Raw genomic sequence first — 18,913 nt, 5'->3', positions numbered from 1 at the left:
AAGCTAGGCTAGGGACTCCAGCTCTTATTTCTTAAATATACCTAATGAAATCATCGGTCCAGAATTATGCACCTAGGCTCCATGTGCATTGCATAAGGAGGTTCCAAGCAATCTGAAAAGCAGCTGACATTGAAGTTTCCACCTGAAGCTTTTCCTGTTAGTATTGTTCTAGGAAATGTAACCTCTAACCTTCCTAGGATACTTAAGAAGCAGTTTTTCTGGGGTTAAATGTAAGCCCAGACTTCTGTCTCAGCTGCACTCTAGGCTCACCAATGACATTTTGTGTCTCAAGGCAGCCAAATGTTAGGCAATGCAATATTCACTACTGCAACACTCACGTTCTTCTGTGGACAGAGGCCCAATTCCAAAGCACTTACTTTATGGCTTGTAATTCGCACTACCTAAACACAAAAGTTTTTAGCCCATCCAGGTGATTCAAAATGCCAAAGTCAGAAAGCTAGCTACTCTAAAGTATCAAAGAGAATTGGCACTTCTGAAGATCTCCAAAAATTCAGAGCACTGAAGTGAGGGCCTGATCTCTCTCCGGTGACTTTGCGGCTGCAAGGGAAGGTGAGTGATAGCAAGACAGGCAGGGGCAGTGCCTCGATTGGATCTGGAGACAGTGATGGAGGTCACACTCAGTCCAGTGATAATGTCATGATGAGGCATGTCCAGGGCCAAGTCGGAAGCCAAGCCAGGAGGTCTGGATCAGGGCAGAATCGAGGAGGTAAACCCTCAGCTTAAAGGCAGCTTCCAGGAGAAATGAGGGACAGGCACTCTCTTCTAGCTTTCTTCACAACAGCTCTTATCAGTGAAGGAGCTGACCTTGGTCAGCTAGATTCCTAGAAGTAGGAGAATGCGCCTAGGGCCCTGGCACTTTATATGAATATTCGTACCCTCTGTAGACAGCTCAGTGTGTTCCCAAGCACATAGGAAAGAGCTGTCCTTTTGTGCTGATAGCATGCTCCAGACATGCTGCACTTCATGGCACTCAAGGTTTAAAACAGATCTCTTCTGAAGCAGGAGAGGAAGCTTCCTTTTGTTCATCAGCCCAGTAATCACATGAGGTGGGAACACTGGGCTTCAAGGTCCTCCTCAGCTTGAAGGGGTCCAAACTTACATCTCCTTGATGGTATGGATGGTTCCTTGATGGAAGCTCTAGAATGGAGTCTCTTTCCATCCTTCCTGTTGAAGCTGAACCACTGTGTAGAAAGCAACATAAGTTTAATGGCGCAAAAAGAAAAAGGAAAAAAAATTGTATAAAACAGTGAGACTGGTCTCATTTTGCAAAAGAAATCTTGGGTTCTAGTTCCTGCTCTCAAAATTATTTATGCCTCTTAGGCAATGACTCTTTACTGCCATATCTCTAAGCAAACCTGCAGCAGAGACCAGGACCCAAAGTCATTTTTTTCCAAGGGAAATCTCCTTCCAAGAGATTTGAAAATTATCTTTGTATCTTGCTTGCTCTTTTTTTCTTCTGTATCTCTACCCGCTCTTCATTTTTTCTCCTCTGTCTCCTTAGGTGTCCTCCATTTGTTGCTGCAGAATGGCTTCACTCCCATGGAAGGAATGGAGAGTGGCCCTTTCCCAGAATATTGAACAGTGTCAGGGTGATCCTGTGGATGCCAGGATTCAGGGTCAGATTCCTTCTGGCTAAGTTGCTGGGGAAATGCTACCATGCAGAAGGTGAGCAACTCACCTCCTTTTCTAGCAACCAGGCAAAATCACACTGTCAGGCAGTTCTTATCTTTTCCACAGTAACTATCAAACATAGTGGCCAATTCTAATAAAAAATGGGTATCAATGGGAAATATACATCCATCCCCTGTGGATCAGGACATGCTTCATAAGCTTCCTTCCCATCTTTGGGTTGCAGCATCTTAGATACTTGCATCTACCTGGCTTCCCAGCCTAGGATCTTCTAAACATGCACAAGAACCTATGCTTGGGGACTTGGAGAACTTTGTGGCCAAAATAATAATAGCTTATTTAACTTAAGTAGTGCTGGAAAATACATAACTATACTAATCTCTGAGATTTAGAAGTCCAAAATTTGATTAATCTGACATTTAGGAAGAATTCATGTATTTCAAACATGTCCTGAAGTCATCCTTCAGTCAATGCACTAAGAAAGCATTCCTCTGCTTTCACCACAGTGGGTACAATCACATGAAAGCTAGTTTGCCTCAGAACACAGGGCCAGGTCTCCCCATGGTTTGAAGACTCTTCATAGCAAGTGCTTGGGGTGGCTGAACAGTTAAGAAAGGTGGTGCTTTGAGAAGGCAATTTTGGATAATATTTCTCTGTATTTTTTCACTACAGAAATGAATGATACCAGAACCCTTTGGTGAGTCATTAGCATATATTGAAAGTTGTTTTGGTCATTCACCCCTCTTGAATGCTTCATCTGTCACCTTTCACAAGTGCTCGGAGTGCCCATTGCCAGGAATACGGGATATCACAGCTACAGTCACGCTGGTCTGGATCCACAGAGGCACACCTTCTGGACATTTTCTGGCCTAATGGATTCCACAGCTTTGAGATAGGTGCCTGTGCTCCCTATATTATACATAAGACAGTCTGGCACTTCAGAGGAAGATCCATAAAAGCCAGTACACTGAATGCAGAGCTGCTAACACAAATAGTTGAACATGGTCAAGTGTGGAATTTATGGCCTATCCTCTCCCAAGAGGCTGACTCTGCTAAACTCCGTAATGCAAAGCTGTCCCTCCTTCCTCTTCCCAGCTGATACATTTAAATTAGATGACCTTTCTTCACAAAAGGAAGATAAGTATGTCCTCCATCGCATCTTTTTTCAAGTAGTCTAGTGCTTAAATATGAAAATCCAGTTTACAATGAATATTGAAGTAATTTGGTTGAATGCAAGGTTGAATGCAATGAAGAAGCAAGGTTGCGGGGGTGGAATTTAAGGCCCTTTTACACAAACTGGAATTTATGTGTTAAAATCCTCAACTCCAGGAGAAGAAATTGTCTTTTCTCTTCTTATGTCTGTGTGGCAAAGGGAGCTGCAGTCACCACCCTATCTCTTCCTCTGCTTTGTGTGCAGTCCAGTCCAGAGGATGTGAAGTGCTGTGAACAAATGCCAGTTGGCCCCTTCAGAATCAGCAAAACCACACAGATTTTAAACATGACCTAGGTACTGAACTCTGTTAGGACATGGGTATTTGCACATGTGCCCACAAGCAAAATTCTTGCCTTGGCAATTATGTTGGTATGCACAACCTGTCCACGCCGGGCATTGCTGTGTAATATGGAATTACCTGCGCTAGCTTGTTTGCCCTGCTCTTAGTATCAGTCAAAGGTGCCACAGAGAACACTGTTGTTTAAAGGTAGCTCAAGTGTATCTCCGCTGTAAACACATCAGTAGATACGCAGAGAATTTTAGCACCTCCTCAGCCAGGCAGGACCTGCAGAGGAGTGTGGACTCTTTTTGTGGCTACATCTCAGAGACCATGTATGCATGCTCACAGGCTGCAGCAGTTTCAGAGCCCCTAGGAGGTCCACAATTCTGCTTGCCTTCACATTGGGCAGGACTGTCATAAGGGTGAGCATCTAGCATCTGAACTACTGTATATGAGCTACCCCACAGATCACGAGGGATTTTCTTCTGCTCCAATCTATCTTCCATACTTGACTAGATCAGAGACTGATGGTGAACCACTCTGCACACAGTGACTGTTGCCTGTGTTACCTGTCACCTTACCTCCTGTCAGAAGTGACACTAAGCACTATGACTGCTGCTTAGTGGCTTCCACTTGACTCATTTTTAATGTATTTAAACACCACTATTTGCTTTTGCTAAATATGCTTGCCTTTCTATCTGTGCACTTTTACAGTTGAGTTACTAAGTAGCTCTTAAATATTTATTGACTGTGTCTATTCACCACACAAATCAGGTTCATATATTTCTCTCTTAGAACTACTTTGCACTTTATGGTCTACTTGGACATTTACCAAAGACTTTCTGAATGTTTTCTTTCTTGAGCCATAAACAAACAAGGGACAGTTTTAGAAACAAGCTTCAACTTGAGCAGGAAATTAAATACCCAGGACTGATACTGGTTCTGTAGCCTTCTCAGCTATCAGTTGAAACTTGCCTTATCACATCATGCTGGATTTCAGAAAGCAATATGTAGCAACATGTCACATGGCAACAGCCAGACTTTTCCAGTAATGTCTTGACAGAACCTTTTGTCCAGTGGAAAATACCCAATTCATCAAAAAATTCCCCAGGAACATACTGATGTCAGCAGTATGATGACAGAAATTTTTCATAGAAACAGAGAGACGGCATTTTCGGAGCTGCACAGCCTGCTGAGCTGGACATCTGTGATGCCTTGCTCCTTGGGCTATTATAACACAGGCTTGCTAGCCCATCTGGAAAACCCTTGTGGCCCGACTTTCCAGCAGGGTCCTATTATCCGACAAATGGGCAGGATTGCGGGCATCCCAGGCTCCTGGGAAAAGCACAGCTCAAGTTCGCCTTTGCCAATCTTGCCCACCTTGCCAGCACATTTTCTTTTGACCTCTTATGCCTACTTCCAGTGACAGCATTCTCAGCAACAGATGGGGTTTGTGCTTTTACAGGCAGGACAGGCTGTTTCCTGCCTAGCTCCACTTACATAACTGACTCGCAGGAGCTACACTGCTGAATTTTACCGTGACAAACAGGTTAGGAAATCAGCTTAAAAACAAAGGTGAATGAAATCAGAAGCACAAAATTCAAAATGGAATTGAGATCACTGTGAGAATTTAATTTTAAATACTTTTCTTTGTTTTCTCCCAAAGAAGCCTTGTGTATACAGACAGATACACAAAGCAAACATGTTCAAGTTATTAATAAGCTACTGCAAGCTGTGTATCTCCAGCTTTCATCATCTCTTCTACCTCAGCAAATCACTGGAAGGTTTATTTTTAGGATTTGTTTAGCATTTTTTTTTGTTTATAGCAAACCCCTTGTATGCAAAGAGAAGTTCTGTTTTGTTCTCAAGAATACGTGATACACAAAATCACCTGTTAGTTCTGTCTCTAAAATCTCATTAACGGACATTTTTAAGACATTTGTGCTTTCATCTTTATTACCTTCAGTCTTCACTCCTCTGTCAATGATGGGAAACTAATGAAGGAATTCAGATGCTGGGGATGTGAGAGCTCTACTAATACATATCTTTGTAAACCTCGCTGTCATCACATATGATCTATCACATATCACACCATATTATAACAGATTTCCATGAACACCTCTCCCAGAATTTTTTCTTGAAGGTACGTATTTTTCCAGCAACAAGCTGAAAGTACACCACTAATCCTGTCTTCTGACACTGTGAGGCTGCCTACTCTGCACAAAGGAGAACAGTGTCCTGATCCCTGAATTACTGCAGAACACTCCACAGATTTACATGATTTATATATTTTTGCCAGACAGAGCAGAGTCTTGGGGACACTGCACTGAAGCTAATAAGTCCTGCCCATGAGCTGGCCTGTGGAGAAAGAAGCTTAGTTTCAATGCACCCATTGATGTAGACACACAGGATGTCCGAGAAACATCTGCCCCACTTGTTTCAACAGCCATGGATGCTGTCAACTTGTGGTGTTGCTTCACCTGAGCTGCCACAGACCTTTGTCATGCACGGGCACATACATATAACCTGGTGCACACATGCACTAACAAAACCCAGCCCCAAATGACAGCATTTCCTGAACTATTCTTTCAGCTCCAAACAATGACTCTGCTCCTTTCATTCATAAGATTTAACTGCAAGTTTGCTAAACACGTATATGAGGACAAAACCCAGAATCCCACCTGACAAACTGCATTTTTTAACTTCCCAGAGAGACTGTATTGTGTCTCCATGACACAATATTGGTAGAGCTAATAAAGAGAAAAGCTTTATCAGATGTGACTAATGATAAAAGGGACTCTACTTCCAAACATTTTTACTCTAAACTCTAATCTCCTCTCCAAACATTACCCTGTGGAAAGCTCATGGTATAGGGCTAAAATAAGAAAAGGGAAAGTGTAAGACAAGGTACATTGCTTGGAGTTTTTGGAGCTGTGACCTGTTATTACGGATACCCAGACTTGGACAGAAACCTCATTGTGCTAGGTTTATGCACACATACTTAAAAAAGGTGGGCCCTGTCCCCAGCAGGTTACAATCTAAATGAAACAAAGTTATAAAGTACCAGTGCCTGACCTTATTTTGGTAACATCTAAACAGAAAATTGGTTTGCACATGGTTTTATTCCTATTTAGACTACTGTAGTAAACTACAGTACTGAACATCAAGGTAACACAGGAAAGGAGATAAACCCTCACCACAAAATTTCTATAATCTTACTATTGGGCTATGGGATAAAAAGGATGTATCTTAACCTGATGGCAATAATTCTGTTTTTTTACTGAACCTTTAAGGCCCAGGACATTCAGGATATCAGAGGTCTGCAGTCTTTTTTTTGGCAAGTAATTGCAGCTGGAATTGCAGGCTGAAGCTAGCAATGAAGCAATTTTCGTGTAGCTGTCAAACAAGGGACCCTCTCACTGTGTTAGCTGGATTCCTTCTTTGTTGTTATTGTTCTGATGCAATTAGTCACTGCTTTCAAATTAAGCGATCTTACTGGCTGGTTGGACTGTAGGAGATACAAGAGTAACAGAAACCCAACCTGTTGGTTCCAGAACAAGAATGGGATTTTTTTTTTCTTATGTTAGGTGCCTCAGTAACTCAATTATATATTTTAACTAAACTTTAACTTTAAACTAAATTGTCTCCTAATAAGGATGGTCTCTTAATAACAGACTGTCACGTCACATATTTCTTGCTCCTTCTTTCCTCACTGGAGTGCTGCAGTGTTTAATTTACTCATGAAGAGTTTTGAAAGCATCAGATGAGGGAGAAAGGTTGTGTCATACTGAGTTCCACAGCACCAAAAGCCTTCCATCAAATGCTCTCAGCACTTTGCAGGATGCCATCCTGAAACACCAAACACTCTTATTGCTGCTGTTTAGCAATTGCAATTGCTATGTGGTTAGAACACATACCTATTTATTTCCCTGAAACTTATTCCCTTTGTGTCTGTTGTTCTATTTACCTGACCAAATTAATTACTGTTCTCAGCAAATAATCCTTAAGATTAAGAAATCTGCTATAACTGTGGAGGTTCAGGCTGAAATTCATTTATTACATTATGCTACCACTTGTACTCTTTCAGTAAGTTACTATTTTGGGTAATTTGGGGGCATTTGGTTCCCATCACAGAATCTCAGTGGGTGCACATCACAGAGAAGCTTGAGCTTCTTCTCGAAAGCACTGCATGCTGCTTTTATTCAGCTTTGCTGTTTAACACAATTTTATTCTGCTTTCTTAAGACACAAGTCTTAACTTTTTTCTACCTCTCTGTAGGGGCCGCAAGGAGACAATTCACTGATTTAGGACTTCCCATTCTAACGTAAGTTATGATCCAAGAGGAGCGATGCCAGCTTGCAGTTTGACATAAGGTTCCTTAGAGTGTTTTCAAATATTAAACACGTCTAATAGCCCTCAGCAACAAGGCATGGAGAACTGAACAACAGGTTCTAAATTGCTGAGATGTTTAATACAGAGGTGTCCTTGACCTTCCTGATAACAGAACTGCTGATGACACACCAGCAACTGAAAAATTGCTTGTGTCCAACATAAAACTGCAGAAAATCCTTGCAAATGTATTCTAATCTGTCCATGCCTCCAGGTCTCCACCCACTTCTGTCAACTGATACAGTCAGAAAAAATACTGTTTAATGAAACGTCACAGTGGTTTATGAAATATCATTGCCTACTTTGCTGAGTACTGATATGCATATACTTTTATGTTATCTAAACCCATCTCTTCCTCCTCCTCTCTATTGGTTTATGCCCCAGCTCATCATGGAAAAAGAACTACTTTTTGATATGATTAAGTGATTCAGAAAGGTAGTATTAAATATGTTTGCCCACAGAAGGTTCAGAAGGGGGATCTATTGCAGTGTACGGCTATACTGCACAATGCTTGTAGGGCATGCAGAGATCTCTGGGCTGCTGTCAGTGCAGGTAGCTCAGATATCAGAACTGGCATAACCACATTAAGGTAGAGCATCACGCAAGATAATTTACTCTGAACCAAATAGCTGTATTGCTTCTTGTATCTGATCTAGCTTGTTAAACTGTTTTTGATGTCCGTACACTGCACTGCACTGGAACTAGAGAATGAAGTATGTGTTTTATTAAACCTCAAAATGAAAGCATGCTTTTTTGTTACATGAACAATAACATTCTTTGATGTTCAAGTAAAAGAGTTCCTTACAAAGTAAATGATTTGAAGTTGTGGGTAGAGACTCTTGTTTAAATTCATGTTATAAAGAAATAATTTACTGCAAAAATGAAATTAGATAGTCTTATAATTCCAATGTTCACATAACAATAATTTGCATTTACTTCAATTTAGAAATAGATTTAAATTAAACAATAGTTTTTCAGGAAGAGAAAAAAGCACAGCCTTCTCATTAGTCAGACAAGGACATTCACACTTATTACACGCAGTTCCAGTTAATCCTAATAATTTTCATTTCTTCATCTACCACCATAGGCTGTCACAAAATATCAATAGAAAGTGGACAATCAATCTATTCTACTCACTTTCCAACCCCCTTTTCTTCAGCCCACAGTGCCCAGACTAGGATATATCACCCGAGCTATTCCATTCTACAGACAGCCCTTCAGCACTGAGCTTTAACTCTTGGCCTTAAGAACACAAAGGAGTATCCAACTTTCCATCAACTCGTCAGATTCTTCAGCTGTGGATTTTTCCTGCTCTACAGTTAGGGTCTGACAGCAAAGTAGTATCACACAACAACATGCAACGCAAAATATTCTCTGTGTAAACAGTGCCTATTTTCTTTGTGCCTATTTTCTTTCTCCTTTACACCCCATTCTTCCTCTTCGTTTTTCACTTAGCTCACTCATTGTCCCCTTTTAGTTCTTTTTCACCATTTCACTTGCTTTCCTGCCCCACAACTCTTTTACAGTCTTTCCCAAGGCTCAAAATGTAGAGTCCAAAGCTGAGCATTCAAACATAAGATATTCAAATGGATCTGCTACCCAGCAACTAGACATAAATAAAAGGCAGACATCCTATCAGATGTAAAAGCAAAGTGAAAAATATTGCTTCAGACAAGTTTGTACTCCTCAGATGTCTACTCTGTTCTTGTGCTTAAGCTACATGAAGAGAGTAATTTGGGGGAAAAGCAAATATGTAAAATAAGAAAGAAAATAAAACCCTAATCATCAGGCTTCTGAGAAAACATCTTGCAGTGAAACACCTTCCCATCACTTTTAGCACACTCTCTGGCCTCCAAATTTCCCTCCTGTAAAAAAAAATGCTCTTGCAGGCATTTCTAAATGTCACATCCCTCACTCCCAATTCTTATCTTCCTGCCTCTACACCTTCTTTTTCTATGACTGCATTCTTCATTCTCAATATGTTTTTAAAGGTTTTGATCTAGTCAGTGACCCTGGCAAGCAGTGGAGTGCGTTCATAGAACTTGTAATGGATTCGAACCTCAAGCCTCTATATAACTGATTCAGGGAGTGTGTTAAGTCCACAGATGTTAATATCACATCCCTAAATGATTTCTCTCAAATGGGGACTGTAGACCTAAGACATTATTACAATGATATTAAATTAACCTATTCAGGAACAATCTTTGTAAGCCCTTCATTACTTTCACAATTTTCAGGAGCAGAAAAGAAAACATTTCAAGAAACTGTAACTAAACTCTGAGCGATCTACACAGGATACTATTGGTATTTGCTTGTGAAAATTACTTCTTTCTGAAGTCCATTCTAAGGCATCTTCCCATCCCTCAAAGAGGTGAGTTATTACATAGGCTTAATTACAACTCAAATGTAAAACAGAAGGGCCATATAATAACAGTGTGTGCTTATATTACAATACTCACCAAATTCTTACCCGAGCATGTGGATTCTTCAGTACATCAGCAATTTTTACAGTTCTTTACCATGCTTATGGAAAAAGCTGATTTTGATACAGATGATTCAAAGATACTTACCCAGTTGTGTAAGGTATATTTATCCCCCCTAGATTAATGCTTTCACATCCAACAATGAAGAGGGTTGAAAAGCACAGCAAAGACACACCACTGCAGATCATAGCCAATTTTGCAGACTCTCTCGCACCAAGTTTCAGCTTTTTTATAATGTAGCCGCCTAGGACAATACCAACACCAGCACTTGGGACAATAATCACACCTAGCAGGAAGAAATTGGAGCAAGATTAAAACAGGACCTATAGAAATAGAATAAAACATAAATATTGATTTCTTTCCCTAATTAGATGACCACAAACTCTGTACTAAGAACTCCATTGTCTGATTCTTTGCTAGCAAACCGAGTCAGATTTTTCAAACCTTTGGAGTGTTGTCAAAGAATTAATAAAAGCCTCCTTATGATATTACCAGCAGCCAAAGCACTATAAGGGAACTATTGTATTTACAAGCAGAAATATTGCTTTGTATTTATTTTAGAATGTGAAGAAGGGATACGCATTGCTCCAGTTTAATTACTGAAAATTTGAGGAAATCCAAACCTAGGCATGAATATTCCTCTTCCTAGTCTCATGATTAATTCCAGTGAAGCAAATGTGTTGACCTAAGGCAAGCCCCCAGAAGCCTGCCAAAATGAAGTGCATGAATGAGCCTGGCAGAAAATTCTGTATCATTTTCACGTCTGCATTTCTAGATTCTGATAACATAACTCAAATTGGGTAGCACTTTCCTACACCAGTAGCCCCACTCATTTCAACACAATCACTCAGAGTGTAAACTATGATCAAAAATGATTTAAGAAATTAAGATTTTGGAATCAAATCACAGGAGGTAACTTTAAGACACAAAAGACATGCCTATAGATGAAATTCCCATCACTTTGCTGCTACAGACTTAAGGTGGGAAGTTTGATAATATGTCACAGGGCTCTCTTCATTCCCAGGCCAGGTGTTGTTAACTCAGCAAACTTCTTGTACTTCTTAGCTTTTCTTGGCTTTTGCTTCTCACTGGCCTGTGAGAAGGTCTTTAAATAAGGTCTTTGCTAATAAAGATGCATTTCACAGAAATATGGAATTTGAACAACTTCTGGCAGCTGCATCTAGGTAGAAGAAGCTAAACATTATAATCCACATTTCTAAACTTTTTTGGTCTTCTTCTTTTTAAATGAGCCTGTAAGACTATCACCGGAAAATATCTTTAATATTATTGCAAACATTCTCATTCTCTGCTAATCTGTCTGAAGGTAATTCGTGAAGGAGACATTGCATTTATTAAAATGTTGATATTGTGAAAGTAAACATAAGAGGCAAAAATAGTTGCTACCTTAATTATACTGCCATCACCAATGTCATTATAAAATAAAATGTCATTTCATCAGGGAGATTCTCAATAATAACCGTTCACAGAATCAAAAAGAGTCTTTCTCAAAAGAGCAGAATGTAAATAGAGCAGAATCTAAAGTTTTTCTAGGAGAATTAAATGATCTCACAAAGTTCAAAGCTGTTATCTCCCTGGATTTCAATGACTGAATGATGAACAAGGGAAAGCAATGATTCCAGTCCTTTCACTTGCACAGAAAATGTTCTCTTCGGATAAAAATAAGAAATAACAAAATGGTAACTCAGCAATCTGAGTCTACCATGCATACCCTGTTCTAAGAAATCTATTTCAGAGAAGTCTACACAGACACTGAAGGAAGAACAGGATCCTTTGCAATGCCTTTTAAAACACCAGCATCAGATACTCAGGCTCCAAATTCCATGGACCAAATCCTTGGCTACATCAGTTACATCAGCTAAGGATCTAGTCCAAGGTAAGGGCTTACTTCCGGTAAATTATCCTCAGCTATTTCTTTTACTTCCACCTTATAAGCTACTTTTGAGTTCTCCATCTCTTTTTGACCTGAATCTATCTCTTCTTTCTTCTTCTCTTGAGGGCCTTTATATTGGAAGAGACTGTTGTTAGGCCTCTATCTAGTACCCTGGCAAAACTGAGCAAGTAAATTTTGAGCAAGGAATAGGGTAGTGGTTCTTCCTTCAGTGAGTTACACTGCACTGTTCTTTTCATCCATCCTCTGCCACACCATGAAGATTAGAACATAAAAAATGAGGAGATGAATATGAGGAAACTGCCCTCCAAGGTTCTCCCTCATTCAGGAGGTTGGAAGGGGAAGGGAAAACCTATATTCAGGAAGTACAAAGACCAATTCCTCCATGCAAACTGGAGCTGGCAGTAGCAAAACTCTCTGTGGAAGACTGGAAGGGCAGGAGCATTAACCTGGAGATTTAGCTATTTGTGGTGAAAGCAGCAGACAGAAACACATTCTTTTCTATGTGTCAGGGAGCTTGAGAAATTCTTTTGCCCAAAGTACAAATTCTTCATCCCTGCACTCCTCCTTTTCTGCAGGGCATGTGAAATCAGAAGTGATATACTGTCAAAGAAACACTGTTACTACAGTGCACATCCAGATGAGCTTTCAGGGCAAAGCAAAACACGTACATCTAATAAGGACATGCATTCTTATTTTTCAAAGTCATTTAGAGGAACAAAGCTTAAGATCTGAGAGTAAGCTGTTGCACTGCACTTTCCTTCATTTTATAATGACAGTTTGGCACAGAGGAATTGTTTATGCGCCAGATACATTGCTCTATACAGTGCTGCAAGGCAATATCAGCTTTCAGTCAGCAATTTTCAAGCTTTGTCCTTTTTGTTGTTGTCAGGATGTTGCAGCACCTGAGGCTTTTCACAGAGGCAAAAGATGATCTTAACAGCTACTAATAGTCTGGTACCAGAAAACTGCAATATTTGCTAAGAATGCTACACTTCCAGAGGGAATATGGAGGAGATTTTCAAACCAATTCTGTCTGAGAAACATACTGTACCTTTTCTTAGAACTAAAGCTAGAACCAAGGCATTTGTAACCATTTTATCAGAGTGGTGCTTTACAATACATAGTGTGCAGCACTGCTGATTGCAAATGATTTCAACTGTAACCCTCTTTTTCACAGAAAAGCTTCTATCAAACCACCTGAAATTTTAACCTGGATTTGTCGAAGATCTGCCTGCAACCTAAAGTCAAAGTTAATTTTTTCAGAATTGAGAAAATCTGAAGGCTGAATGCCACCTGCTTTTCTCATGGAAAACAAAATTGCAAACAAGGCAAGACTGCAGCACAAGTTGCTCAAGTTCAAGACCTGAAATTTGGCATTATGTCATTCTCACTGATGCTTAATGCCATGTTTGTTTAAAAAAAGAAACAAATGGAAACTTAATTAGAGAATTGATGCTTATGAATTGAGATGGAAAATGCCCGATACAAAACTTGCATCAGTCACATTAGAAGAGATTCAGCAAGCACATGAACTCAGCTGTAGATGTATGAACATAGATGCATTAATATAAGTAAGTTGTACGTACTCCTTTTGTTAAATCAGAAAAGTTTGTAAACTGGAAATGTCAATTTCTAGATTAACTAGTAGCAATCTAATACAGTATTTCCAAATTTTCTCTTCCCATTTTTCCTATAAAAACAATCCAGAAAATTAATTACAACTGTTAACATTAATGCAACATTAAGGAGCTGGGAACATTAATGTACTGACTGTTGAATATTTTGTGTGGCAAGAATGTTTCTGGTTTATACTGAGAATGAAGGGAGTTATGGAATAGCAATTCCATCAAGACTCCCAGTAATGCCATAAACCATTAAAGCAAAACTCATTTGTTGCGCAGCCACTATAAATATCGGATAGAATTACAATCCCATCAGCCTAAATTTCCTCCCTATTTACAGAATACAAGGATTTCACACCCTGAAGAAAACCTCTTCCCAGCAAGCTCTCATCTCATGGTATTTCTCTGACTTTCTCTCAGCACTCTGCTTTTCTTCCAGCCACCACAGGAGACAAAGGATTTTCATGTGACCTCTCTGTGTCTTTGTTTCTCTTTCTTTTACTAATTTTTTTCTTTTTCTTGACTAATGCAGCCAGGGGCTTCCCCCCCTACCTTGCCCCTGTTCCCATAACTCTCTCTCCACTAATGGTGTAAGTGCATCAGCTGATTCCTCAAGGTCTCCATTCACCATCTCAGACGTAGTGACTGGAAGTATGGGGGAGCAAAGAATGAACCCACCTAGCAATTAGCAGCTATTCTTTATAGGAAGCAGAATGGAAAAGGCAAAAAGATGTTTACAAGTGAAAAGAAGAAATGGAGATTGAGACGAGTGTCTTTGAGGCAGCTAGGAGAATAGGAGATTTCTATGATGGGCCCCAATTCTGCACAACGCTTCCTAGCAGTAGCTCCTTTCCCTAGGGAAGTTGCAGGTCAGGACCATCTCTCCTTCCCTCAGAGCAGCACAAAGCTACGTAACAGAATCTTTCAAGCTATGGCAAAAGTTGGACTTAGCTGCACATTGCTGGGGGCAGCAGGGGACGCGCCACATGTGCAAAAGAGGGAGCCTCAGAACTGAAGTGAGAGACAGGAGAGGATTGTGGTAGCTCTCCTGGCTAGACTATACTGTTGGGTGCTCAGTCTTAATAAGTAAATATTGAAAAGACCACCAGCCTGAAGGGGAGAGATGAATAAGCAGAGGATGACATAGATAAACAACCAGTCACTAAGGAAAAGGAAAGATTAGGATATTTTAAAAGATCAAAGTGGAAGTAAACTTCTTATAAAATAAGAATAGCTTTAAAATATCTCTTAAGCTACACAAATCACAACAATGCCTACAGGTTTTCTAGCTTGTTTTTGTTGCTCCCCCCCCAAGACATTAACATATTAGAAAATGTCACTGCCTAAGCTTATGCGACCCCCTCAACTCTTTAACAATATAAATGGGTTCATTATGTAGTTGTTCACTAAACAAACGTAGCAAGTATCAAAGACCAGCCTGTATAACTAACTGAATGCATGTAGTTGGATCCAATCACCTGTTCTAACTCTTAAAGCATGTTTTTGGTTCATTTCTGAATAGATTTATTTCATTGGTCAAAGAACGACAACCCTTTCAATGTTATACTACATGGCAATGCCTTACCAGTGTAGATGCTGGCATTGGAAGCTGGGATGCCAAACTGTGACTCGATGAACTTGGGGATGAAGGTAATAAAAGCTGTAACAATGGCACTCTCGGCTGTGTATGACAAACTCACAAAAAGGAATGTCATGTTGCTTAAGATCCTGACAGCTGCTCTTGGAAGCTCTATAAAATGACAAAAATGACAAATGAATGTTATAAATAATGAGTGAAAAACAAATGCAAACTGAAACAAAACAAATTGATTTTCTTTGAGATGGACTGCAACTAATGGCTTGTTAGCATCTGGCTACATTTACTAAGTGGAAGGAAGAGAGTGCATATTTTGGATTGCAATCTTTTTTGTTTGCTCTTACACTATCTTACAGTATCACCCTGGGGCTGCAGTCCCATTTTTCACAAATAGAACAGATGTCTGTTTTAACAAATCTGTCTGGAAAAACAGGGTCTACATGGTAACACTAAAAAGAAAAGAAAAACAGCAAGAAAATGTAGCAAATCTGGAATTATACTGATGTCTTCTTTCAAAATTTTCTAGAAGATATGCATATCACGCTTCTGAGCATGACAACACTGAATTTTGACTCCACATGAGGAAAACAGACCACATACTTCCCCTGTAATTGCCTGCTTAAAAGTCCACACTTGGAATTCAGGCTTAATACTATAAGCTGAAAAGGATATCAAAAGATTTTGAAACAAACAATTTTGCAAATAATTAAAAAATATTTACAGTACATACAGACAAAGCATAATGATGTCAACGGTGTCAATGAATCTCAGCATATCTCATATACCCCCAGCTCATTTAATACCCCCAGAAGGGAGAAAAGTATAACCAGAAATGAGAACACATCATTAACTTACATGGAAAAGGTATTCATAGATGTTGCAATTATCCTGAAACCAAATATTAAAAACCCATGAAATTCAGAACTGAAAAAGCATTTAAGTACCTTAAATTCAGTCCTGTAGTGATGTCAGGTGTTCATCACAAGATTATGATAACTGCATTCAAGCTTTAATTTTTTCAGATTATACAGGGTGACTTTTAAAGACAAGATTTTTTTTTGGTTTCTTGGGGCTTCTATAAGGTCAGATTTTCAGCAAGTCTTATATTCAGCCTACTGTAGTCTGGGTTTTTTTCATTTGCTTTTCTCTTTGTTTGGAAATTGAATACTGTCTCAACTAAAGCCCACTGAATTCAATGACCAGAGCTCCCATTAGAAATTTAAGATATTGAATAAGTGCAGAACAGCAGAACTCCTGAGTGAGAATGTTAAAAGTTGTCAAGGCAAAAATCTGTCTCACTTACTCAGCTGACTTCAGTAGGTTATCTATATAAAAGCAAACAGAATTTAGACTCTTGTCATGTCAAAACTTGTCAGACTGCAAATTAGCACCTAAGTCGTCTGACTGCATCCAATCCTAGCTTCTGCCAGTCCTCAAAAATTATAGTGAATTCATTATGAGTATAGGATTTGTAATTGTAATGTAGTCAAATGCTCTCCTGCTGCCTCTACAAGGAAAAATATTAAATGTTAAATATAAAATTGGGTGTAAATAAGTAATGAATAAATCATATTAGGAAGGACTCATATTCAAATCCTAATCTTTTTAAGCACCTACAGCTTAATTATGGTACTGTACAATAGCAAAACAGAAAGAAACACGGTAACACAAGTATGAGGCAACATGATATCAACATGAATATAGGGAAATTGTATTACAGATGTACATAAATATCTTTGAAAATGTCATTACCGCAGCAAGCACAAACACAAAAGAATATTAGAACTTATCGGTAAATATATTGCAAGTTCAAAACACAACTGATCAAACTTTATCTCATTGTTCAAGAGGAAATGAAAAAGGAAAAAAAAAAAATCAAAGCTCTACAATACCCTTACATGGCACTACCTCAGCGTCTTTTGCTTTGTGCCTACTTTTGGTTTGGCTTGGTGCAGTTGATGGGGGCTCAGAGCAAAAAGAAAACAAAGGATGAGAACCAAGACCCACTTTAACCCAGCTTTGCCAAGCCTCTCGCAGGGGCTAGCTGACAGTAGCCCGGCAGTTTAAGAAAACAGCTGTTATAGGGCTACAGCAGGGGACCTGTAGCAGGATCCCCCCAGGGACAAGGTGCACGACCGAGTGCGTCTCCCCCTGAAATAGGCAGCAAGCAGTTAAGACCGCGTTTCTGCCACTGTGAAAAAGCAGGAAGGAAGGAAGACGGGGGTGGGGAACAAAGCACAAAAGAGTAAACACTTTTTAGAGAAAAAGGCGTCCTCTAAGGCTCCAGTTTGGCCCCACCAGAGTTTGGGACATCCATTCTGAGTCAGCGAGAACACCATTTTCTCTATTCTCAAATGCATCAAGTAGATGGGACATTCTCATTAGCATTTTTGTTTGATTTTTGTCCTCCATGTCAAAGTTTTAGCAAAAAAATGTATGTATTTGAAAACTGCTCATGTATGTGAACGTGTCTGGGCAGTAACAGTGGGATGTATTAGCTTCGAGCCATGTCATGGGTCTACTCTAGCATTTAAACTGTTCATGGCCATAGAATTATGTACAATATCTATGCAAAAGTACAATTGTTTCAAAAAATCCAAAAATACCTGAGAAAGGAACAGAACCAAATGTCTTTCATGTTTCATGCTCTCGAGTACATAACAATGATGTAGAATAAGTGTTGGTAGAAGAGTGACTTTGAATAAATCTAACCTAATAAAAGGCTATATTTATATACCAGGCAGCTGTTCACAACAGAATACATGTGGAAAAAAATAATAAGACAGTAACTTTCAAAAGAGTGGACATCACAAAGAGAAATGTTATTTTATTAGAATGATGAACTAGGTGCTGTTTACAGAAGTGAACTGAAGGTCCTTGGCCCACGACTGAATCCAAGAACTTTGCTAAATCACGTTATTTTAAAGGGGCTGGTCAAAATGTCACAATACTTGGTAAAGTTTAGCTCTTCCTGATAAAACTGGAAAGTTTAAGGTTTAGAACTTTTGATCTAAAGATACTAAAGAACTAATTAACTAAAGAACTGGATCTAAAGAACATTTTGCTCTGGCAAATGTTCTGATGTAGAGCTGTACTTTCTGTTGACTCCTATTTACATCTTTCAGGATACTGAGCACTCAATTTAAAGGTCATTATTAATATGAGCAATAATATTTTCAAATTGGATTTCTACAGAAGAATAGATAACACTCAGACTGTCTTGGAATAAACACAAGTTCTCTTAAAACTGTGTGAAGGATTCTTCTTTAGAGACCAGCCCTGTTCTGATTACCACAATTTCTGGCATGAAATAAAACAGAGTATTCCTGCATGCTGCACTAATATATGCAACCTGTAACAGGTGATGGTCGATGCTATCTGCGACTTCTAAAGACTAGCTGTCTGGCATACAGGGAAAAGCTGCTATATATTAATAAATCTGTAAACAAAAATACATATTCATAATTAGGTTCTCCCTGTTTTCCTCCTATGATTACAGTAAAATCTTGTGTAACAGAATCTTTATTAGACTTCTGAATTTAAAAAAAAACTATAATAAAAAGACACAGGAAATATCTTACATTTTCTAAGTACACTAATTCTAATAAGAAGCAAGAATGCTAGCAACTTTAAGGATCCAGTGCTTTATACCAAATAATCCACCACGCATTTAAAACATTTCAATGTCATGTTATTTTTGTAAGGTATATCAATCAGCCATAGGCCTAGTCTGTGGTTTCAAGGTCATTACCAAACCTCTCAGGCTC

At 39.2% G+C, this 18,913-nt stretch overlaps 1 protein-coding gene across 1 annotated transcript in view; it reads right to left on the bottom strand.

Annotated features, from left to right (window-relative positions):
• Window positions 1-338: 338 nt before the first annotated feature.
• LOC112961296 (solute carrier organic anion transporter family member 5A1-like) overlaps window positions 339-18,913 on the bottom strand; it is a gene marked incomplete at both ends in the record, with an annotated part of 63,788 nt that continues 45,213 nt past the window's right edge. Inside the window, 4 exons of the mRNA XM_026056306.1 lie at window positions 339-401; window positions 1,121-1,202; window positions 10,103-10,301; window positions 15,135-15,299. Coding sequence (XP_025912091.1) covers window positions 339-401; window positions 1,121-1,202; window positions 10,103-10,301; window positions 15,135-15,299 — 509 coding nt within the window. The remainder of the gene's footprint in view (window positions 402-1,120; window positions 1,203-10,102; window positions 10,302-15,134; window positions 15,300-18,913) is intronic.

This window comes from Apteryx rowi, unplaced genomic scaffold (genome assembly GCF_003343035.1).
Source record: "Apteryx rowi isolate R43461 unplaced genomic scaffold, aptRow1 scaffold_130, whole genome shotgun sequence".
NCBI classification, from domain to species: Eukaryota; Metazoa; Chordata; class Aves; order Apterygiformes; family Apterygidae; genus Apteryx; species Apteryx rowi.
This window is presented reverse-complemented; position numbering and strand designations above follow the sequence as displayed.